Genomic DNA, 20872 nt, shown 5'->3' on the forward strand with positions numbered 1-20872 from the left:
TATGGAGGAAATTTAACCCATGCTTTAGAATATGATTAAAAAAACGTGTAGCTCTAGGTAAATAAATAATAAGTTGCATGTAAATTTATAGTGCATACTGTATTATGTGGTACGTGAAAGCGTCATAATAAGGTTCCTAATATATGTAAATATTAACTTTTTTTTCTTACTAGAAGTGAAAGTTTATGATATGCTTACATTATTACCGACCAAAGTTTGGCCGGTAATACAAATGAATATTTCCATTCAACGAATTGAAAGGAGAACCTAAATTAGAACACAATGGCAATACCAGTAAACATCAAGATATACAGAATACCTCTTTATGTACAATGTACATACATATGCATGAATTCTACACAAAGGCTTCAATTTCCTTTGCGAGAACTAAATGTATAATTATTTGCTATCTGGTACATATGCATGGCTAATTAATTGATGGTTTGAAAATGTAGTGTTAATATACCCATTTAACTTTATACATACACATATTCTCATTAACCGGAAATGTAAATGAGATGACTTGGGTAAGTGGGTATGGGTAGGTAGCATGTACATATGTATCCATGTATGTTTCCAACACCACTTTCGTAAATCCACACCCATGACATTGATAAACAAGTTTTTTTGGAGAACTTGCAACAAGTGGGAACTAAATCTAAGATTGTCTCATGATAGGCAACCACTCACTTATTCTCTCATTTGAAATCGGAAATTAAGAGTTTATTGCAATCTTTGTTTATGTTAATCCTTATAGTGTTAATATCTACACTACGATAATAGACTGTAAATCGGAAAATGCAATGCTTTGCCAAATTGGCCTACTTTATCTTATCTTGGTGCTATAGGATATGAGACTTGCAACTTTTGTTCACCTGATTTTTTTTTAACAATTGGAGAAAGAGAATTGGACTCTAAACGTAAAACAATCATCTGAGTGTAAAATAATGTGCTCAGAAAATTACTCAAATGAGAAGTCACTCTCAGTCTTATTCTTTTCCCTATCGAGCGATAATGATAATGTTTTTCTTGATACAAAACTTTCGGTTATTATAGGTTAAAATAGTCAGTTTCTCAACAAAGTTTGTTCATGGAATTAAAATGAGGCCCAATAAGTATATATTTCGTAAGATTTCTAGAATCATTGTAATCCTCTTACTAGTATTTTGTATCGAATGTCAGCCACAGTTTCTAAACAGTGTTATCAAATTTCCAAAGCCATCATCGAGAACTCTGAGTAAGTAAAGCGTAATGGTTCTCGGAAAGTTTTTTCCAAGTACATTTACTTGTGTGGTTAACAAATTTGTCAATTTAGGATATCTTCCGCTCAGAAATGATAAAGTTACAGTTTCCGGGACTTCCGCTGGGGGAGCAATGGCAATGGCTCTTTATCTTTCACATTCTAAACTTTTTTCTGGAGTAGCAATTTTCTCTGGAGGTATATATAGAACATATGTATACTTTATATTATATTCTAAGTTTCTGATTATTTTAATTTTTATAATTGTATTCAGTGTTATATCGCTGCGTTGAGGGAAATCGTGAAAGTTTTTCGGGAATATTGGGATGTGTAAACGGACTCACAAACTTGACCACAGTGAGACAACGACAATACATATGCATAAATTGTAGCTGCTGGCATGCTTTTATTTCGATGATGTACATAATAAACTTAAAGTGGTATGTATTTAACAGGTAACGGATTTAGCGGAGGATTTGGTTGCGGACAGGTTGATTGACAAGCTCAAATATTTAAAATTTAATCGACATTACGTTGAACACGGGTATAATGATGAGAAATTTTCATTCAGTAAGTTTAATTACGAATATATGTATGTAAGATGCTGAGATAACTTTATATTTTATGAATAGTTAATATATGTTGATTTTGCTTGACTTAATTTTCTGAAGACAATGGACGTCAAATAGCTCAATTTTTTGGAGAATATAGTCCAAACGTCCGGTATCAAGAAACTTCAGGGATTCATGGAATTGTATGTCGCGTGTTTCATATTTTATATATTTTATTATTTACATATTTTATTTATTTATTTTGTACTCGGTATTATGGTATCTGACAAAATCAACATATATTTCCTACGACTAATCAAGGCAACGGATAACTGCGGGTTTACTTGCGGGTCACGCCTATATCTGAATAGTGGGTGCTTGAATTGCGGACGATCCGCTGTTTATCAGGGGTTGAGTTATATCCGCAAGAGGAGGCTTTTAAGAACTGGTAGGTACTGTATACCGTATTATATTTACATATTTATTAACGGAATTTGGTATGGAATCTTAAAACACGTAATTTAAAATACAAACACATACTTCTTGTAGAATCCAAAATTGCGACATGTTATCAAGGAAAAGGAGTTCCCGGATTGTACAAATTCGACCAGACAGAATTTCTTCCAAAAAATGCATTGGGTGGTACAAACGTTCCGATGGAGAGATACGGGTTTATTTACATTCCGCCAAGATGCGAAGCAGGTAAGTTAGGATGTTCTGTAACATTTATCAAAAAATAATTTCTTAGCCAGAGTCAGGGCTTATGGAGCTATTTCGACCATTCGCACGTCGATCTTATTCGCTATAAAAGTCGTCGGGGGACTAGGAATTTTGCACACATGTAGAATGGGTCAAACAGGGGATCGTGACACGAGGGAGTCTGTAAAATATTTAAGAACCCTCACCTTGATAACGTTAAACTATGGGAGTACTTTCGTTATAACTTTTAGCCCAAACAAAGTAAGGGTTATATGATCGTCATGTCTGTCAGTCTTTCGATAACTCAATAACGGGTTGACCGATTTTGATGAAAGCGTGTATCTAGGCAATGCAACGACCGAGTTCGAAGAGAGGTTTGATAAAAAAGATTTTGGCTGGTGCGGGTCATATAATTTGTGAGGTTATGGGTGGTTTGGTGAAGAATATTCGAAATAATTATCTGCATGCATAAAGCTGAAATTCGAAAAAATAGTCCGAATAGCGGTATAAACTCGGAATATAAAGCAAAACTTAGAAATTTTTTGACCGGAGGGTGACCCCCCAGCAGTAAATCCAGACACATTTACCACCGTTCGCTATTGTTGGGCGACGGTCGCCGGGTGTGGTCGTCGACGAGGAAGGAGGAGGTAGCGTTTTGAAACCTGACTTATCACGTAGTGGGGGCAGGACGCTAAATTATTTATAATGCATAAAAATATAACTGCTATTGCATGATTGCATAAATGTGATTTACATTTATTAAACACAAAATGAGTGATTTTTTACGGAGAAGAAAGTGGTGTACGTTTAGGAAGAGCCGAGTTGTTGAGATGGGATTAAATAGAGCTAACAACAACAGGTAAGGAGTCAAAAAGTTAGCAGATTTCGACTTCCATCATATTATTTCCTCACCTAAATATGTATGTGTGTACAACTAATTCACTCACAAGTCAATCACCATATTCCTTTTCTATCTTTTCGTAGTTTTTAAATATGCTTAAATATCTGTAAAATTATGATGTGATCGCACACATTATTAATCGACTTGGAGATTTCCATTCAAAATGTATACTTGCCGATTCGACATGGTCGGCACGTGCATAATTTATTATTTCATGACCCAACTAAAATAACGAGTATGCGTAAATAAATCAATCGAAATCACGTTGGTACCGTGGGAAGCGCATAAGAAGGGGTTGAATAGATTTGGTACAATAAATGAGAATAATGCCATTTACAATGCCACGAGGGGGTAGCGATAATCATTCATTGATAGCCATTTACTCCTACTTCCGTTTGTCAAAGTGGTAAATGATGTAAGGATGAGCCACATATTTTTATTCTGTGTCACAGGACAATTGGATCAATCACTGAAAGTCATTTGTTTCTCCGGGTTGTAAACAAGCACAATGAAGGGAATCCGGGTAATGAATGAAAGTCGGTTAAGCGGCACCCTTTTGAATGATTAATGATTTAATTCAAACAAGCTGGTTTACGTCTCACAAGGGAACCTTAAGTACTGTCACCTCTCGATTTCCTTCCAAATAGCCTTAATCGACAGATAATTTAGTGAAACAAAAACTTTGTCATAGAACATGCGGTGCAAAATCGCGTTTTCGCGAAATATTTGGCGAGAGCTGCACCAAAACCTGCCATTTGCCCAATGCTTTTAACATAGCCACCAGCCTTTCGAATGATGAAATGAACTTCATATAATCTTATTAAATTATATTTGTACCTGTCCGCGTAATTTCAGCCCGATCACCAATATGCATAAAACAATGCAAAGATTCGCAAATTTTTTGCAAATTGCGAAAATCTGAAAACTTGCAAATTTGAATTTCTTCGTTTCTTTAAATTCAACAAACTTTAACAGTTTAACTGTTAGAAAATATATTTTTCTTATTGCAAAAAATTTGCAAAAATTTGCAAAAACTGAACTTCGCAATTTTTCATGAAAATAACTTAAATAACCAAGGCTAGTCTATTTTTACGTATTTTTCGAAATTATTTCCGGTATTTCTTTTGGTAAGTTGCAAAAACTTACAATGTGTGCAATTTTTTAATTCAATATTATTATGTAGAATTTGTTTGCAATGTTTGCATGTTTAATTGTTTAACAAATTATCTTTCCCTTTATTCGCTCATATCTGCATATATGACAATTTTTAAGTTTCTCTAAAATGCGAAATTTAAAAAATGTAAACTTTAATTGTTACAAATTTTTGCAAATTTTTTGCAATAAGAAAAATATATTTTATAACAGTTAAACTGATAAGTTTGTTGAATTTAAAGAAAGAAAGAAATTTAAATTTGCGAAAGTTTTCAGATTTTCGCAATTTGCAAAAAATTTGCCAATCTTTGCATTGTTTTATGCATATTTGTGATCGGGCTGAAATTACGCGGACAGGTACAAATATAATTTAATAAGATTATATGAAGTTCATTTCATCATTCGAAAGGCTGGTGGCTATGTTAAAACCATTGGGCAAATGGCAGGTTTTGGTGCAGCTCTCGCCAAATATTTCGCGAAAACGCGATTTTGCACCGCATGTTCTATGACAAAGTTTTTGTTTCACTAAATTATCTGTCGATTAAGGCTATTTGGAAGGAAATCGAGAGGTGACAGTACTTAAGGTTCCCTTGTCAGACTCATTTCAGTATAAAATGGTATAAAAACATGATTAGATAAATATCTATCAGTAGGACAGTTTGGTCATTCATTCGGTCCAGCTGAACTCAATGATCGGAAATGCGTAATAAATGAAATATCCTAGAATACTGATGCACAAGTACACATTTTTATTGAAATACTATATTTTAAAGTCATACATTACATTAGTCATTTGTGAATCTTTTTCATTGAGTTATTTACATTTTCTATATTATTATTAGCTAGGATGTTACTGTTGAATTTACGACTTTGTATGCATTACAGACATTTGATCATTGCATTTGATCAAGCCGATAATATTTATAATTGGCCAATTATATTATGGTCGAGGTATTAAAAATAAGCAGATTTTTAGATGCTTTACTGATGCACAAATGCACTTAATTTTAATACCTCACTAGTATATATATTTACTTATAAATACGCAAGCTAATATTATCTTAGTGTCTATTAAGTTTAGTAATAACTGCTAATTAAATGTTTACGCCAACTATGAACCGTGCTAGTATCAAAGTGTATTTTGCTTCTTGTCATATTGGTTGGTATTACATATCTCTTCCGACACTGGGGTAGTCATACATTTCAGGTCGTAGTAAATGCCCCTATATTACAAATTAATCGTCATGAATGGAAATTATTGAAAGTATTGACTTCAAAACTATACAATTCACTATAAAGTTCGATTCGTGTATCCGTGGAAATGACAGTACTTGGAGTATATAATAGCTATTCCTCAGACGACCCATGTCAAAACTTCAAGGAAGGTCAAATCGTGTGGCACATGAACTTCTGGATTAACCTTATGGTTGTTTTGCCATTCGCCTGATGGCATTAAAGCACTGTTGCAAGTCCCAAAGGGAATATAATTAGCTAATGGCTTCGCATCTATTCTTTCACATTTGTCAGGTTGGCAGGCCTGCTCGACAATGACTACAACAATCTTTTTGTCTGCAGAACGTTAGCAGAAGTAATCAGCCGGCGCCTTTGGGACCCATACTTATTTGTACAAGCCGAAGGAACGATGTCGCACGCACTGTTGACATTGCAACTCAATAGTTTAGTTTTTTATTTTCTGACGTCGCAGACATTATGCAAGCGGAAAGCAGGAGTAAACAACTGACGAGCCTCTTTTCTCTGGTTGTTATCTCTAAAATCACTGGAATTTTGAGTTGAGTGAGGGGTGCAGAGTTTATTTCTTCTTTAAAAGTTTTTTAACTTTGTGACAACAGCTAATTTGGGCAAATTTCTCACGTGTTGAATATGAACCCGTTTAATAAGTTTTTCAACCATTTGATCACCCTTGTTCAAATCGAATCCAAAGACAGAAGTTGGCTTCTTCAAATTCCATCCTTGGCTAAGTCGGTACAATAGATAAAGGACGAACAAGCCGCAATTGGTTGCGTTGTCGCTTTGAAATCTGTTCTTTTTTCTGTGCAACTGAGCAACAATTTGAACCCAGAATCTTATAGGATTCCAAATCTTGTCCAAAACTACATATTGCGATAACTACAATACTATCCGATTCCAGGCTGACTATTTATTACATATGCGGCGAACAGCTTCCGAGAGTTTATCAATCTCTGTTGGGCTTAAAACTGCAGAAGGGCTTCAAAGTAAACTTGGTGGCTCTTGTCAATCTGGATCAGGGTTTGGTTTTGGGCAATGGCAAAGCAAGTTGTGCCGTCAGTTAATTCTTTACGAAATCGCTGAGTTCTGGAGATGTGAGTACGGACTAGAAGGTTTCGAAACCCAGTAGACTGATGTCGTAAAACATGCCAAATCCAATTTCAAGCCCATAACGGTGTCACCATTCACGGTGACAGAGAAGGACAGAATACCAAAGCGATCAAACTTGAAGCAACACTTTTTCAATTTTCCAAGTGATCTCTCGGTGTCCATCATGAAGAAGAAAATCATCTCTGAAATAATTTGAGAGTATAGGGTTTCGGAGGTCATGTGGACGGCTCTTTGTCCAACGGCGAAGCTCTTGACATCATAAGATCGTGTCAGAAAGAGCATCCGTTTACCAGAAGAAAATAACTGTGTGGTTGGCAATAATCTGAGGGTCTAGAACATGCTTCCTAATTCGATTTTGTGGCGGCTCTGCGATATTTGCTTGATAAGGACACAATGATACTGTTGACGATTATAATTTGAACACCGATTGACTTGAGGCGAACTTCCGAAATTTCCCACATACTGGGGAAAAATTTGAACTGCGGGCAACTCCTTCGTTTTGATTCAAGTCGGGTCCTGATGAATCAACCATTTTGCATGTCAAGTAAGGTCGAGCCAGGTCTAAGTCCAAGTCATGACCAGTGCTGCTTTGAACAACAAACTGCAAAGGATTCTTGTTATCTTTAATGTTTAAGATTGGAAAATACACCGAGATCTCGGATGAAGTAGCTAGACGTGTCAGGCATACAGAAACTGTCCACATAACTTCAAAAAGTTGGTTTTGAACCTTTCTCCATCCTGACTTATTTTTTTGTTTGTTTAGTTGCAAGTTTCTTTTTAGGAGCGGCTTTACTTCTCTTCTTAGGTTTCAAATTAGAACTGCCAGCTCCACAGCCTTTTATAGCAGTCGTATTTGCGCGTTTCTTCCCTTTCCCCTTCCCTGTCTGTTTTGTGGTAGGCTTCTTTGCCTTTGTTGGTCGATTAGTTTTGATAAGTGGAACACCATAGTCCCCTGCCCGTGGATTGAAACCGCCGCTACCAAATTTCATTTTACCACTTCCAACGAGGTTTGCAGAGGATGCTGGAAGTTTATCCAGGTAGCAAACTCCTGCTCGACAAATTATGCGTCTCATAAAAGCTTCGGCCACAAGTGATGGGTTGCAACCGTGGATTTAAAAAGTTTAGCTTGTCGTCTATATATTCTGATGTCTGAACTTGTATTTGTGTCTAGCGGCAAGTAAATTGGTCTGGCGAAATTCAAGGGAAACAGCTTACTGACGCACAAATCACGAAATAAGGTTCGAATTACTGGCAATGTTATGTTTCCTGTGTACTGAGGATGGATTTAGTTGATCAGAACTAGACCGAAGCTACTGAACGACTGAACTACTTGGGCTAAAACTGGTCCGCTTATATTAGGAATAACAAGGAATAATAATAACTACTTCTAATAAATCCAACTTTTTCTGTTGGGGCGAAGTCTTTGTATGCTGCATTAGACTGCAAATTATCTGACATGTATTCATTGCCAGACTGAAATGAAGAAATCCTAATGGAGCCTAATGGAGGGTTTGGAAATAGTGGACCAGACTGACTTATTTTCAAGACCGTACGATAACTTGGGTCTTGATCTTTTTTGTAATTCAATATTTCGTTTGGAACTCTTTGTTGTTTTAGAAATGCGTTAAGTGCTTAGACAAATGAGATTATTCCAGATTTGGTCCAGTTGCAACGGTAGCGCTGATAGTGGCTTTGCTCAGGTGATATCGTTGCTGTGCTTCCCTCTAGACATTGAACACGTTATTTGTGTCGTCAAAGAATTTAGGGATTATTGGTGAGACTGGTTTAGGTTTTAAGAGATTTGGAGGAGGTGGTGAATACGAGCCAGTGTATATCAGATCTAATAATATGAAATTTGAACTCGAGTTACACAAGTCTTTATTTGCGTGGCTAATAACAATGACTTCTTTATCTTCATCAATGAGATAGGCATTCATTTTATTCGTCAGTTATTCAATCCGTTGTTTCGTCCAAATCTTAGTAGTAGAACGACGACTTAACAGTGCCATTCAAGTCTTTTATTTTGTAAGTTCGAATGCTCGCTTTGTTGTTCACTTTGTCAACAATAAATACTCTCTTGGAATACTGCGGCATAAATCATTTCAGCAATGTTTTAGCCTTTCTGGTAGACATAGGAAATGTGTCGTTGATGCGAACTTTGGACGAATAACGTCACTGGACACCGTTTACATTATTCCAAACTACCATTTCAAGTTGATTCGTTACATCACTACGATTGATATTACGTTTAGAGTTCGTATTTTTCGTAAAATCTTCCAGTACATCGACCCATCGGGTCGAACGAGAGTTGTTGCGAAGGAATCCATGTAATCGAGAATAAGCTCCTTCTCGAGGATTAAACCACAGCTTTTTTAATATTTTGCGCCAGTCATTTCAATTGGTATTTCTCCTCAAAACAAATCCATTTGTATTCACTGAATTTCCTTGAACCTTCAGTATGAGTTTCATAGATATCAAGTTCAGGTTCAGTTGGCTGGACTTCCTCCTCACTATGGTTCACTATCTCTATGCCTGGTTTGGCTGGAGTGTTACGTAGAAGTCTATCTTTCAGAAGCTCTCTTTCCAGTATCCCTTCTTGGACTAGCCTGTCATAGATAGACGAAGGAATGACTCTCAGAACGGAAGACATCAAGATGCGTAAGTGCACAGAATAGATTCCTGCACAAGGTTGAGTAGGAAGTTGGAAAGGAATAATTTGACTAGCTTGGAGTTATTCACCAAGTGTTTTACCAGAAGTTTGTTGCCTTAAATTTTTTGTATGGCTAAAATGTTTCAAGAGTGGACCATACTTTTTCAAACTATTTTCGGTTTTTCTGATGAAAACAGAAGCGTGCGGTTGATAAGACACTGTACAAGTGACTTGATCAATTCCACAGAAAGTCGGTTTAGAACCTTCCTCAATCCTCTTTAATAAGCCTTGGGCTTCAGTAATGGAGGCCACTTTGCATTTCGCTGATCAGCTAGAAATTAATCAGAGGTCTACTTCCGTACACGATAACCATGGACTCAAAGACTTTATCGAAAGTTAATTCTTGATTCCTGAGCAAATCAAGTAGAGCATGAGTTTTTCGGACACGACTCTGACGAGCAAAAACTGTTGGAACGATGCTTGAGTCTGTATTCAAATTCTACATTTGCGTCAAGACTCATAACTTTTCCCCGCGTAGAAGTCTTAAATGTCCTCTCGCTGTAGTGTCATTTTTATTTCTATTTTCGTATCGAGAGAAGTTGAACGCTGAAATTCCGAGCTTTGAGTTTTCATAAACACCAACCGACAAGTTCTTGCTTCGAATACTCTTCGAATTTACACAAATGTTCCCTTGGCTAGACAGAAGGTCTTTGAGATGATAGTGATTTAATTTTGTGAGACAAGCTGATGGCACCCCAGAAGCCTTGACGATTGACTGGCATTTATGGACTGGAGTATCAGCCTCAGATCCACATTCTGGACATTTGAATAGAAGGCTGTACGTTTTTGATCGAATTGAGCAAACTTCCTTTAGATTTTGGTGTTGAACTTTCCATTTCCCAGGCTTGCCTTTATTGTGCAATGAATATAGATTCGGATCTTCGCACTCGGAGAGGTCTAAGTCGCTACTGAGACTTTTCAGCTTAGAGACAAAGTTTTTATCAGGATCAGGACATTCGATCATGAACGAATCTGTCTCATGGAAAATGAGTTTAGAATTTGGAAAAGCAGTTTGTAGCTTTGAGTACATCCTGTACGCTTCAAGCTTCGCCAGGTCAAGACATATGAAGGCAGCAACGATATTGAAGTCGTGGCGATAAGTTAAATTTTGCATTTGGAAAAGGGTCATGTCGTCATCGATCACTTCAAGGTTTTGGAATGTTGGTTTAGCAATAATCTTCAGAGCATCAGCCCGTGAAACACAAACTTTGGTGTTAGTATATTGTGAAGAGTCTGACAGTAGCTTCCCCCAGATTGAATTTGCCAAAGATTTAATAATTCTACTAGCAACTAGATCGCCTTCCAATATTGCCTTCTCTCTTAGTTTGATACAAAGTGTAATAAAATCCCTTAGGAATGGTTTCTCTTTGAATCGTAGCCCAGAAACAACACGATCAATTCGTAGACCTCGGCTAATGTAATATTTTAAAAGTTTATAGTAGACTTTTAGTCCTTTCTTTGGATGAAAATCCATTGATAATCTTGATTTTTTGAATGGATTATCTTTTGAACTACTCAGGCGGTCGAAATCTATTTGCTGTTCTGCTGATAGATCTTGGCGGTCCAAACTTCTGTGTGATATTCCTAGCGGAAAATAGTGGTCTCTATCCATCAATTCAATATCCTCTGGGTAGCTGGCATCGACCTCAAGTATCCAGCCAATACCAGTATCGTCTGGAAGTTCAGCAATATTTAACTTGCAAAGTTCATTATCAGGAATTAACTCGTAGTTACTGAATGCAAGGTAGTTGAGCAATTGCGTAGGATACATTGAGTTACAGTCCAGAAACAACAATTCTGTTCTCGGTAATGAAGGGTTGAACGTTCCAATTCGTTCAGTATTGCTTTGGGCAAACTTTGTGGCCGAAATTGATGCACCACCTTTGATTTCTGGTTTCACATAATAGAAGATTTCTTCGGAAGGTATTTTTTGAAACATCTCAGTAGAATGTAGCATGGTGCAACTAAAGGCGTATCCTGCCAACCCATTGAAGTGAAGAGGAAACAGGCCGAAATTTTTAAAACAAGTAGAGCTGAAGTTAACAATTACATCAGCTAACAGATGGCAACTAACTTTCAAATATAATCGAAGATAGTCACCCAACGTTTCACAATGAGCGTAATAAATCTGTTTTGCGTTTTCATAATGTTCAGCCGGCAAAGGTTGGTCAGTGAGACGATTTCTATATTCTTGAATGGAGGGGAATGTCGTGTGTTTTAAAACTTCAGGCCCATAGAAACACTTGTTAGGAAATGGTAGCTCTTGCAGTAAGCTTTCTTTGTTTCCATATCCATCCAAACCGCCAAGCGTTATCGGAAATTTTTTCACCCATTTGGTTGGCGTTACTTGATTTTTCAACTGCTTCACCAAGGTTTGAAGATCTTCTTGCACGAAACGATTAAAGTTTCGAAACGTGCATCTAGATTTCTCGCCAGGCATCCTTAAGGTGAATGAAATAATTTCATTTCCACCATTAACGAGTATATTTGATGCTTTGACTATCTCTCGCTTGAGGGACTTCAGAATAATTTGTGAATCGAAACTGCTGTGCCCAATGAATACAATAGGTCTCTGTTGGGCTTTTAAGTTACATTCGGAGCAATATATTTTAACTTCGTGATTAGGAATTACATGGTTATGATGACGTGTTTTAATCCGTTTGGCATCAAATGGAAGCTTACATACGGGACAGTGAGTGGCCATTTCTCTCCTTAACTCGTCTGCCTCTGCAGTATGTAGTGGAATCATATTCTTCACGTATGCAAATGCATATTGTTGTAGCTTGAATATTTCTGCAAAGAAATGTTCCATGGCATCGTCCCCTTCGTAATAACTTTCGCAGACTTTCTGGTTTGTCGGTCCTACCATGAGCAAGTAGTACGACGCGCATCGTAAGTCAGAAACCTGCTTGCAGTATCTCAGTTTATCAAAGGAAGCGGTAGGAATTTCTTGGATTGGTATTGTGTAACATTCAATCTTATAAATGACTTTAAATGCATGATCCTGTAGAGCTTTGAAATGCTTAAAACTGACGAATGTATCTTCATGGCAGATTAGACGGCGTTCTATTGCACTACATTGTGCCTCGTGTTTCTTGTTGTGAAGACCCATGGGTTGCATGCAGTGGTTACAATAATTTCTTTTTGGATTATTGGCTTTTCCTAAGAATCTGCCGATGTTTGGGATGCAGGCGTAGTGGTAATTTTTGGGATCATCTTTACAGTTTAAAAGTAAAAGGTTGACATGTCTGTTTGATCGGGCTCCTTGCATACTAGTAAATCGAATTGGAATCAAGTTTTTTCCCTCGTGAGCGAAAACTGACACTGAAATTCCATTTAACTGCTCAAATTTTTCAATTTCGTCAAGGGAGACTACTTTATTTAGAAACGGTTCAATGTTAATTTCTTTCGTCACCAATAGACGTTTAATTATTTCGTCATAAGATTTCGGATTTTCGAGTAATCTTTTTAATCGCTTCTTTTGCAATTGTGTAAGCAGTTCAAAGTCACAATGTGCGCCTGGTAATTTTATTTCAGATCTATATAAACTACAAAGTTCGCTGAGAAGGAAACACGATTCGTTTTTGTTTTTTATGTTATATATTGTTCCTCTGCATAGTGATTTGGTTGTAGGTAAATATCCACGCGGTTTGACTGAAATATACTGACATATTATTGCTTCCATCTTGTTGATCGAGGCAAGAGCCCAACCACTTCCATTTTCCTGATATAGGTTCAACGACTTAATTGCGTATGAAGCGGATAGAAGTACAGATTCCCTGATATAATTGGGATGCATTATTGAAAGGAACGGAGTGAAGAACTGCCTATCGTTAATAAAACGGTCCGAGTTAAGATCTTTCAAGTCAGCGTAAATTCTTATAGAAATTTTTATTCCCTTCAATTGCTCCAAGAGTTTCTGTACAAGTGTTTCTATACTTTTGTACATATATTCATAAGTCGCACTGAACGACTCTAGGGTGACATTCTTTAAATCGGCTTGATATACTAAAACCGTTCCGCTATGTACGGCACGAATTAGCTTAAATTTTCCAGAGTCGACATTTAAGGATGCCTCAACGAGATTTTTTCTGCCTTCTCCAGACTGGCGATACTTGCAATGGTTAGTTTCTAAATTTACAAAAGTTCGACCACAGATACACCTAAAGAAGGATAAATAATTATAGAGCCCTTCTGGCTTCAGAACGGAAAAAGTGGTGAAGCTTTTCTGACCTGTGACTAATCTCCATGTGTTCCTCCCATTGCTTGATCGTATAAAATACTTTTTCACACGGGGTAACGGTGCAGACAAACTGTCTGCCTTTGTAGGTGATTCCAGAAGTATCCGGGGTAACATAGTACAAAATTTTAGGGCGACTGAATTGGACGTCTTCGTCACTCATCATTTGAGCTTTACAGTTCACGTTTTAATCCTAGGCGGAATATTTTCTTCGTCAGCTTCGGAGTTAGCCACAGTACTTTCCAAATCGGCTATGATTTCTACCAATTCATCAGAATACGGTTAGGAGAAATATTCGGGTGTTGTTGCTCCTCTGGCTGTTGATTCGCGACTGAATAGCGGCTGAATAGATCTTCAATGTCGTCAAGAAAGAACGTATCGATGATGTCCAGCAGGGGTGGATTGGCATCAGTGGGAACGGGCTTCCTGGCTAGATTCTAGATAAGAATTTGAATAGAGCTTGTTGAGTAGCGTCACTTAGGCCAAGTTGTTCAAGATGACTTGGGACATGGCCGGTTTGTGAACATTTGGGGTTTACTAAGGGAAATTCTATAACATCAGGATGTTCGGAATATTTAGTTCAAAATCTGTGAAGTAACCAGAATCTTCATCATTGGCTTGGACGAGTGTAGCATCTCCCAGCTTATTTGAGGTCCCGCTGCTTTCCAATCCTGAATTACGGTCCTCTGGAAAGGCTACAACAATGTATTCTACCTAGCATGTCCCAGGTTTAGCTGGATTGAATAGTATACTGTGCAATTCGTGTAGATTGTTGCTTAGCTATCTTAGTTTTTTGAAACGCAATTTCAAGGACTTCCAGCAGGTTTAAAGCAATTTTTATTAAAACGACGAAATTCAATAGAAATCGGGGTCAAAGTGAAAACCTTGCGAATCGAGTTTTTCACAACTACAAAATTGTCGTTTTACGTGACTCGAACATGACGTGGCAGTACTTTCACGCGGAAAGGTATCACAAAAACAGCAATCTACATTTATATTTCGAAGTATGAGGATGCCAAAAAGTGCAATTTTTAAAAATTTCCAGGCCACCGCTTTTCATAGCCACCTATCAAAACTCAAAGGACATAGAAACACTTTTCAGCACTAACTCGTCCACGCAAATTCGTAGCGCTGCCCGGGTACTGCTATTTTCAAAATCTTTGTTCCACAGCATTTAAGTTCCTAAACTGAGGGTTACGAAAAAAAATAAACAAAGTCTCCCAAAGAACGTTAAGGACCAAAAAAGCAGAGTACAAAAAAATATAAAAAAGAGTGTCGATAAATGTCATTAAAAATTATCGATTTTTATGACCGAAACTACGGCGAAGTTGATCTCTCGCAGACTCCGGAAATGAAATTTGTCTACTCCCTTAATCCCTCGGGTGTAAATATCAACGTAAATATCAAGTGAGAACCAAATTCCTTGTGAAATTCCTAGTTTTGCTCGGGCCGCACAATTTTGGCGACATTTCGCCACCTTATATTTGAAAAGGTACCATAAATACAAAAATTAACAAAAACGAATTTTTGAAGCGGTTACAGCTCCGGACAAGGAAACTGCATAATCTGAATGAAATTTTATTTTGGCCGAACCTCGCAAGCTCCCATTGCGCCTAAGTATGTGCCGCGCACGTACGGGCTCAAGGAATTGATTTTGTCCTTTAAAAAGACAACCTCTCAAATGCCTCTCAATTGCGATCAATTGAAAGGTTTTAGGCCTTTTGCAAAACAACATACTCTAACCTAAACTCCAATGCAGAAAAACTGGAAGAATTCAAACGCTAATGGCGGAAAATCAGCAAGACCATTTGGAACGCGAGTGAAAATCGCAAACTTCTTTTCTAAACTCTTGGGTGGGGGCCAAGACTAAATTGTTCAAATATATTGTCACAAATTATCAAAATTATCAAAATTCAATCAAAAAACATGCGAACCAATTTTTAAAATCGATTTGCTGATAATTTTAACTTAGAGATACGCAAGTTTTGACTTTGCTGCTTCTCTGGGAGAACCCGCAAGATTTTGAGAAGCACAGCAGGAAAATGAGTTGCGGCAGAAAATTGATGCTGCTGCAAAATTATATGTGAACAGTCGAGCAGCAAAAGATGCGACAGCAAAAACTTCGCGCAGCAGACATCAAAAAATGTCGCATCACGCAGCAAAAAACGCATATGTGGCTGAGGCCTAAGATTATGTTAAAATGAGGGCTGAAAAAAAACACCCAAGCAGAATACTTACCCCCAACCACCAACATCCGTAAAGGGGTATTCTGCTGTTCATACTCTGGCTGCTGAAGAAACTTGTTCAGTTTCACGAGAACCGCCCTCTGACTTTTAGTTGGCGGAAACCAGGGAAATTCATTTTGAATCAGAATATCATTATCCTTTTGCTTATTTTTCTCTATGAATTTTTGATACTCTCGCGTCGATTTTGGGAATCGTGAGGCATCCTCAGCCCAATCGTCAACTAAGTCTTGGTACCACTCTCCTAAATCTCCAAAGTTGTCCATACCGTATGAGGTGGGGGAATGTAACTGACCAAGTGAATTAGCTAAGTCTTAGGTAGGATAAGTATTGAGCAGAACCAACTGCCGCGGGATTGTTTTTAGTCTCTTGGTCGCGATTTTAGCGGAACAGATCACAGATTTCAAATACCAACTCGGGCAAAGCTTTCTGATTATTTCTGCCCTGATTCGGACCTTGGTAAGAGTATAACTTCCCACGGGAGGGGTGCTTCACAAATCGAACCAGTAAACTCAAACTTTCGGAGTTTCACTTTTCGTAATTTAGCGAGTTCACAAACTCAGTGGGAGGAATGTCACTGCCCAAGTGAATTTAGTTAAGTCTAAGGTAGGATAAGTATTGAGCAGAGCCAACTGCCGTGGAATTGTTTTTAGTCTCTTGGTCGCGATTTTAGCGGAACAGATCACAGATTTCAAATACCAACTCGGGCAAAGCTTTCTGATTATTTCTGCCCTGATTCGGACCTTGGTAAGAGTATAACTTCCCACGGAAGGAGTGCTTCACAAATCGAACCAGTAAACTCAAACTTTCGGAGTTTCACTTTTCGTAGTACAGCAATTTCACAGACTCCACGGCCAAGTAATTGACACTGTCTGGGTTGTGGGGGAGAAGAGGAGGAGAGAAGTGGAGAGGTCAGCAGGCGAGTGCATACTGAATTTTAGCATGCAAGGGCAGCCGTATTTATGTGCTTTCTTTCTCCTCATTGTTCGATATGTAATCTCGTGTGCATAGTCAATCTCCCCTCTCTCTCTGCTAACCCTTCTCTGAGAAGGGACTTGAAGTCCTCAAGTTTCAAAACTCACTCGGGAAATTTTCATCCGCTCTGCTCAGATGTGTAATATGTAATTTGGTTTGCATTGCTCATCTCTCCCCTCTCTTTCACTCTCTCTCTGCTAACCCTTCTCAGAAAAGGGACTTGAAGTCCTCCAGTTCCAAAACTCACTCGGGCAACGAAAATTTTCACTGTTCACAAGTTTTCATTTCCCCTCTCTCGCTCTGCTCAATATGTTATCTCATGTGATTGTCGATCCCCCTCTCTCTCTACACAATATACATAGACTAAGGGTATATCCCTTAGTCTATGCGCAATATGCAATCTCATGTTCCATCTCGTTTCACCCTGCTCAAGGGAGGATATAAATAACATGATAAACTTTTTTGACTCCTTAGTTGTTGTTAGCTCTATTTGTTGGGTCATGAAATAATAAATTATGCACGTGCCGTTGTAAAGTACCATGTCGAATCGGCAAGTATACATTTTGAATGGAAATCTCCAAGTCGATTAATAATGTGTGCGATCACATCATAATTTTACAGATATTTAAGCATATTTAAAAACTACGCAAAGATAGAAAAGGAATGTGGTGATTGACTTGTGAGTGAATTAGTTGTACACACATACATATTTAGGTGAGGAAATAATATGATGGAAGTAGAAATCTGCTAACTTTTTGACTCCTTACCTGTTGTTGTTAGCTCTATTTAATCCCATCTCAACAACTCGGCTCTTCCTAAACGTACACCACTTTCTTCTCCGTAAAAAATCACTCATTTTGTGTTTAATAAATGTAAATCACGTTTATGCAATCATGCAATAGCAGTTATATTTTTATGCATTATAAATAATTTAGCGTCCTGCCCCCACTACGTGATAAGCCAGGTTTCAAAACGCTACCTCCTCCTTCCTCGTCGACGACCACACCCGGCGACCGTCGCCCAACAATAGCGAACGGTCGTAAATGTGTCTGGATTTACTGCTCCCCCCCATCGATGTTTGAAAGTTGTCTTTAAAAGCTGAAATATGGTACAAAGATGCATAATAGCTTCTAATCTAGTATCTTATTGTTAACTAGTGTCTTAATAAGCTGGATCATCACCATGTGCTCTCAATCCGATTTTTTGATTGGCTTATCGAAATTATAACGACGATAATTAAAATTTTAATAAAAAATGGGATTGAGAGCACACGGTGATGATAACATATTTAGCTTATTTGATATTGCCAAACTTAAGAGTTGTCGTATTTCAGTGCATATAACGTACTTATTCACTATACAAACATTATGCACATATTTTCCATATTTAAAATTCTATATACAAAGCTATATATGTTCCAGATTCTCAGCTATGCACTCTTCACATTGCTTTCCATGATTGTTCGACAATGCAGTAAGATAATTGTAGTTTTTATTAATTTGTGAAATAAATAAACTTAACTGGCTTTCATAAAGAATTTTTGGAGGCATCCCATGGCATATTACGTGTAGCGGCTATCTAGAAATTGCGGCGGCGAATAACATTATCATCGTCTTCCCACAAGCTGCGATTCAATACTCAGATCCATATTCGTATCTTGGATGTTGGGATTTTGTTGGATATACTGGAGAACTTTACGGTATAAAAGAACGTTGCTGTTGAATAAAAATATCGAATAATGCAAATTTTGTTAATGAAGGTACAAAACGAGGTTCTCAAGTTCGAGCAGTGTATAACATGGTTCAACGAATGATGACTGCCCCACGACCTGATTTCGATTACTACGATTATTAATACTTAATTATATTGTACGAAATGTGTGTCTTAGTTAACTAGCAGACATGCGGTACTCCAACGACTTTGTATTTTATTTAATATTTAATATTTATTACTTGTAATTTAAACAACGTTATGAAAATATATGCATAGTCTTTATTAAGAGAAAAGTCTTGTAACCCCAGTATAAGTTGTGCTACATTACATGCATATATATTAATCAATAAATCCACATCCACAATTATGACGCATATTTCACCCATTATTATGCTTCATTAATTTTGAAATCCATACGTTTTTGAATTTGTATAGTTAAAACAATGGGCAAACTTGTATCACGTTCATAGAAAATACATACTTATGACAATACACACATACATAACTCAATTATGTACACTCAATGTATAAGAAGTATGATGACTTTTATATTAGTGTGCAGGCAGAAGTAGAAGTACAAGCATACATACATATGTACAAGAATGTTAATAATTTAGTTGCGTAATTTTTTCAACATGTAGGGATGAATTTATTGTGCCAAGTTTTATTGTTCTGAAAGTAATTATACATCCCGGATGGCCTTTATGTGCCCATGATGTCGTGGATGAGTATTGAGTACCGCAGACATACACAAAGCTCAATGGATTATTTGCTAAACATGAAGGTTGTGCAGCAGTCAAGAATCAGTATCACTGTACTGACCTTTCTCATTCTGTTCTCAAGTTTACTTCTTGACCCAGGTAGCTAGAGTTCCAGGACAAAAATGTGATAAGGACATGGTAGTGAAGTGGCGTAAGAAAAATTGAAAAATTCTAGTCTAAAAATAAGATTTTCTAGGATGGAGCATGCCTGCGGTAGATCCGGATGAAAATTGGGTTTGCGACGCTGCCCACATAGGCAGAAAGAAACCACTGCCTGGGCATTGTTACTCCTATCAACAATGTCAATGGAGGGTATGTAGTACCTGTTAAAATTAGGAAATATAACTTTTTAAAACTAACGATAACCAAGCTTGTACTTTTAATTAATTTTCTGTGTTGAGTAGGAGCTTACGGATTATGACATGGAAATAGTTAGTTGTTCTGGTGACAAAATTTATGACGAAAGTGTAAACGCATGCGTCGATGAAAAAGCAATCTCCTTCGACTTTGATAAAAGTAGATGCGAGAAGAGGAAGCCTAATATGTCATCAGCAAACCACAATTGTATTGGCCAATTCTTTTGTACTTGATGAATAATTTTTGTGAAGATACAATATTTATGTATGCACTATTTTGTTATTAATCAAGCTAAAACTCAACAGTCTGGAAGAAGCGTGACAAATGGAGGAAAGGAGCTGCCACAAGCAAAACATTCAGCTAAACCTTATACAATGGAGGAAATGAAAAAATTATCAGAACAATCTTCTTCCCAAATGGAATCAATGAAATTGCTATGGCACACAAAATCTAAATCATCTACAGGTATAATCCAGTCACAAGGAGCTGCAACCGAGCGAAATGAAAACAGTTCCCAGAAGAAACATGATATAAATGAAGGTTCACCTGCTCTGCCGGAAACGCATAGTTTACTTGATAAAGGCGTTACATTGGATGCAAAACAACACACATTAAATGAGGGTAATAAAAAGGACGGCCCCAAAGCAGCTACCATGTCAAAGACCCCTGCAAAATCTGCTTTTTCGTCGTCTGAATCCATGCCAACACTCAAACCTATCCTTGAAAATAATCGAAACCCTTTTGACACTCAACCAGTAAGACCAAAGTCGGAAGCTACATTTATTCAAGAGCCTAATTTTTTTAAACCGTTTAACAACTTTCCTCCGACTGAAAAATCTTCACGCAGAATATTATTTCATGAACCTTTTGTTAAACCGTACTATTTTGCAGCTAAAAATCGAGTGGGTGTGTGGCCCAAATGGGAATAATAGGCTAATAAATAAATTATATTTGCCATTATTGTTGTTTTTT

At 37.4% G+C, this 20872-nt stretch overlaps 1 protein-coding gene across 4 annotated transcripts; it reads left to right on the forward strand.

Annotated features, from left to right (window-relative positions):
* Nucleotides 1-188: 188 nt before the first annotated feature.
* LOC110843347 lies at nt 189-20857 on the forward strand. 4 transcript variants are annotated; one of them, XM_035848496.1, is made up of 13 exons: nt 457-1237; nt 1316-1438; nt 1515-1597; nt 1696-1810; nt 1912-1994; nt 2113-2239; nt 2341-2493; nt 18491-18542; nt 18605-18768; nt 18829-19681; nt 19740-19855; nt 19948-20107; nt 20192-20857. In XM_035848496.1, exons 1-10 carry the CDS (start codon nt 1102-1104, stop codon nt 18921-18923), a joined length of 1131 nt encoding a protein of 376 aa, XP_035704389.1. In that variant the 5' UTR covers nt 457-1101; the 3' UTR covers nt 18924-19681; nt 19740-19855; nt 19948-20107; nt 20192-20857. The 4 variants fall into 4 exon arrangements, with proteins under 4 accessions (XP_035704390.1, XP_035704389.1, XP_035704387.1 ...); XM_035848494.1 differs by having other exon boundaries at nt 18829-19642; XM_022089309.2 differs by having other exon boundaries at nt 18829-19855.
* Nucleotides 20858-20872: the final 15 nt, after the last annotated feature.

The sequence above is a fragment of the Folsomia candida genome, unplaced genomic scaffold (genome assembly GCF_002217175.1).
Source record: "Folsomia candida strain VU population unplaced genomic scaffold, ASM221717v1 Fcan01_Sc002, whole genome shotgun sequence".
NCBI lineage: Eukaryota > Metazoa > Arthropoda > Collembola > Entomobryomorpha > Isotomidae > Folsomia > Folsomia candida.

What these genes read in the sequence shown, in the direction of transcription:
- LOC110843347 (XM_022089309.2), top strand. Translation starts at nt 1,102, where the DNA reads ATGAGGCCCAATAAGTATATATTTCGTAAGATTTCTAGAATCATTGTA. An exon ending in GACTCACAAACTTGACCACA is followed by an intron (nt 1,598 to 1,695) that starts GTGAGACAACGA and finishes TGTATTTAACAG; the next exon opens with GTAACGGATTTAGCGGAGGA. An exon ending in CTTCAGGGATTCATGGAATT is followed by an intron (nt 1,995 to 2,112) that starts GTATGTCGCGTG and finishes CGACTAATCAAG; the next exon opens with GCAACGGATAACTGCGGGTT.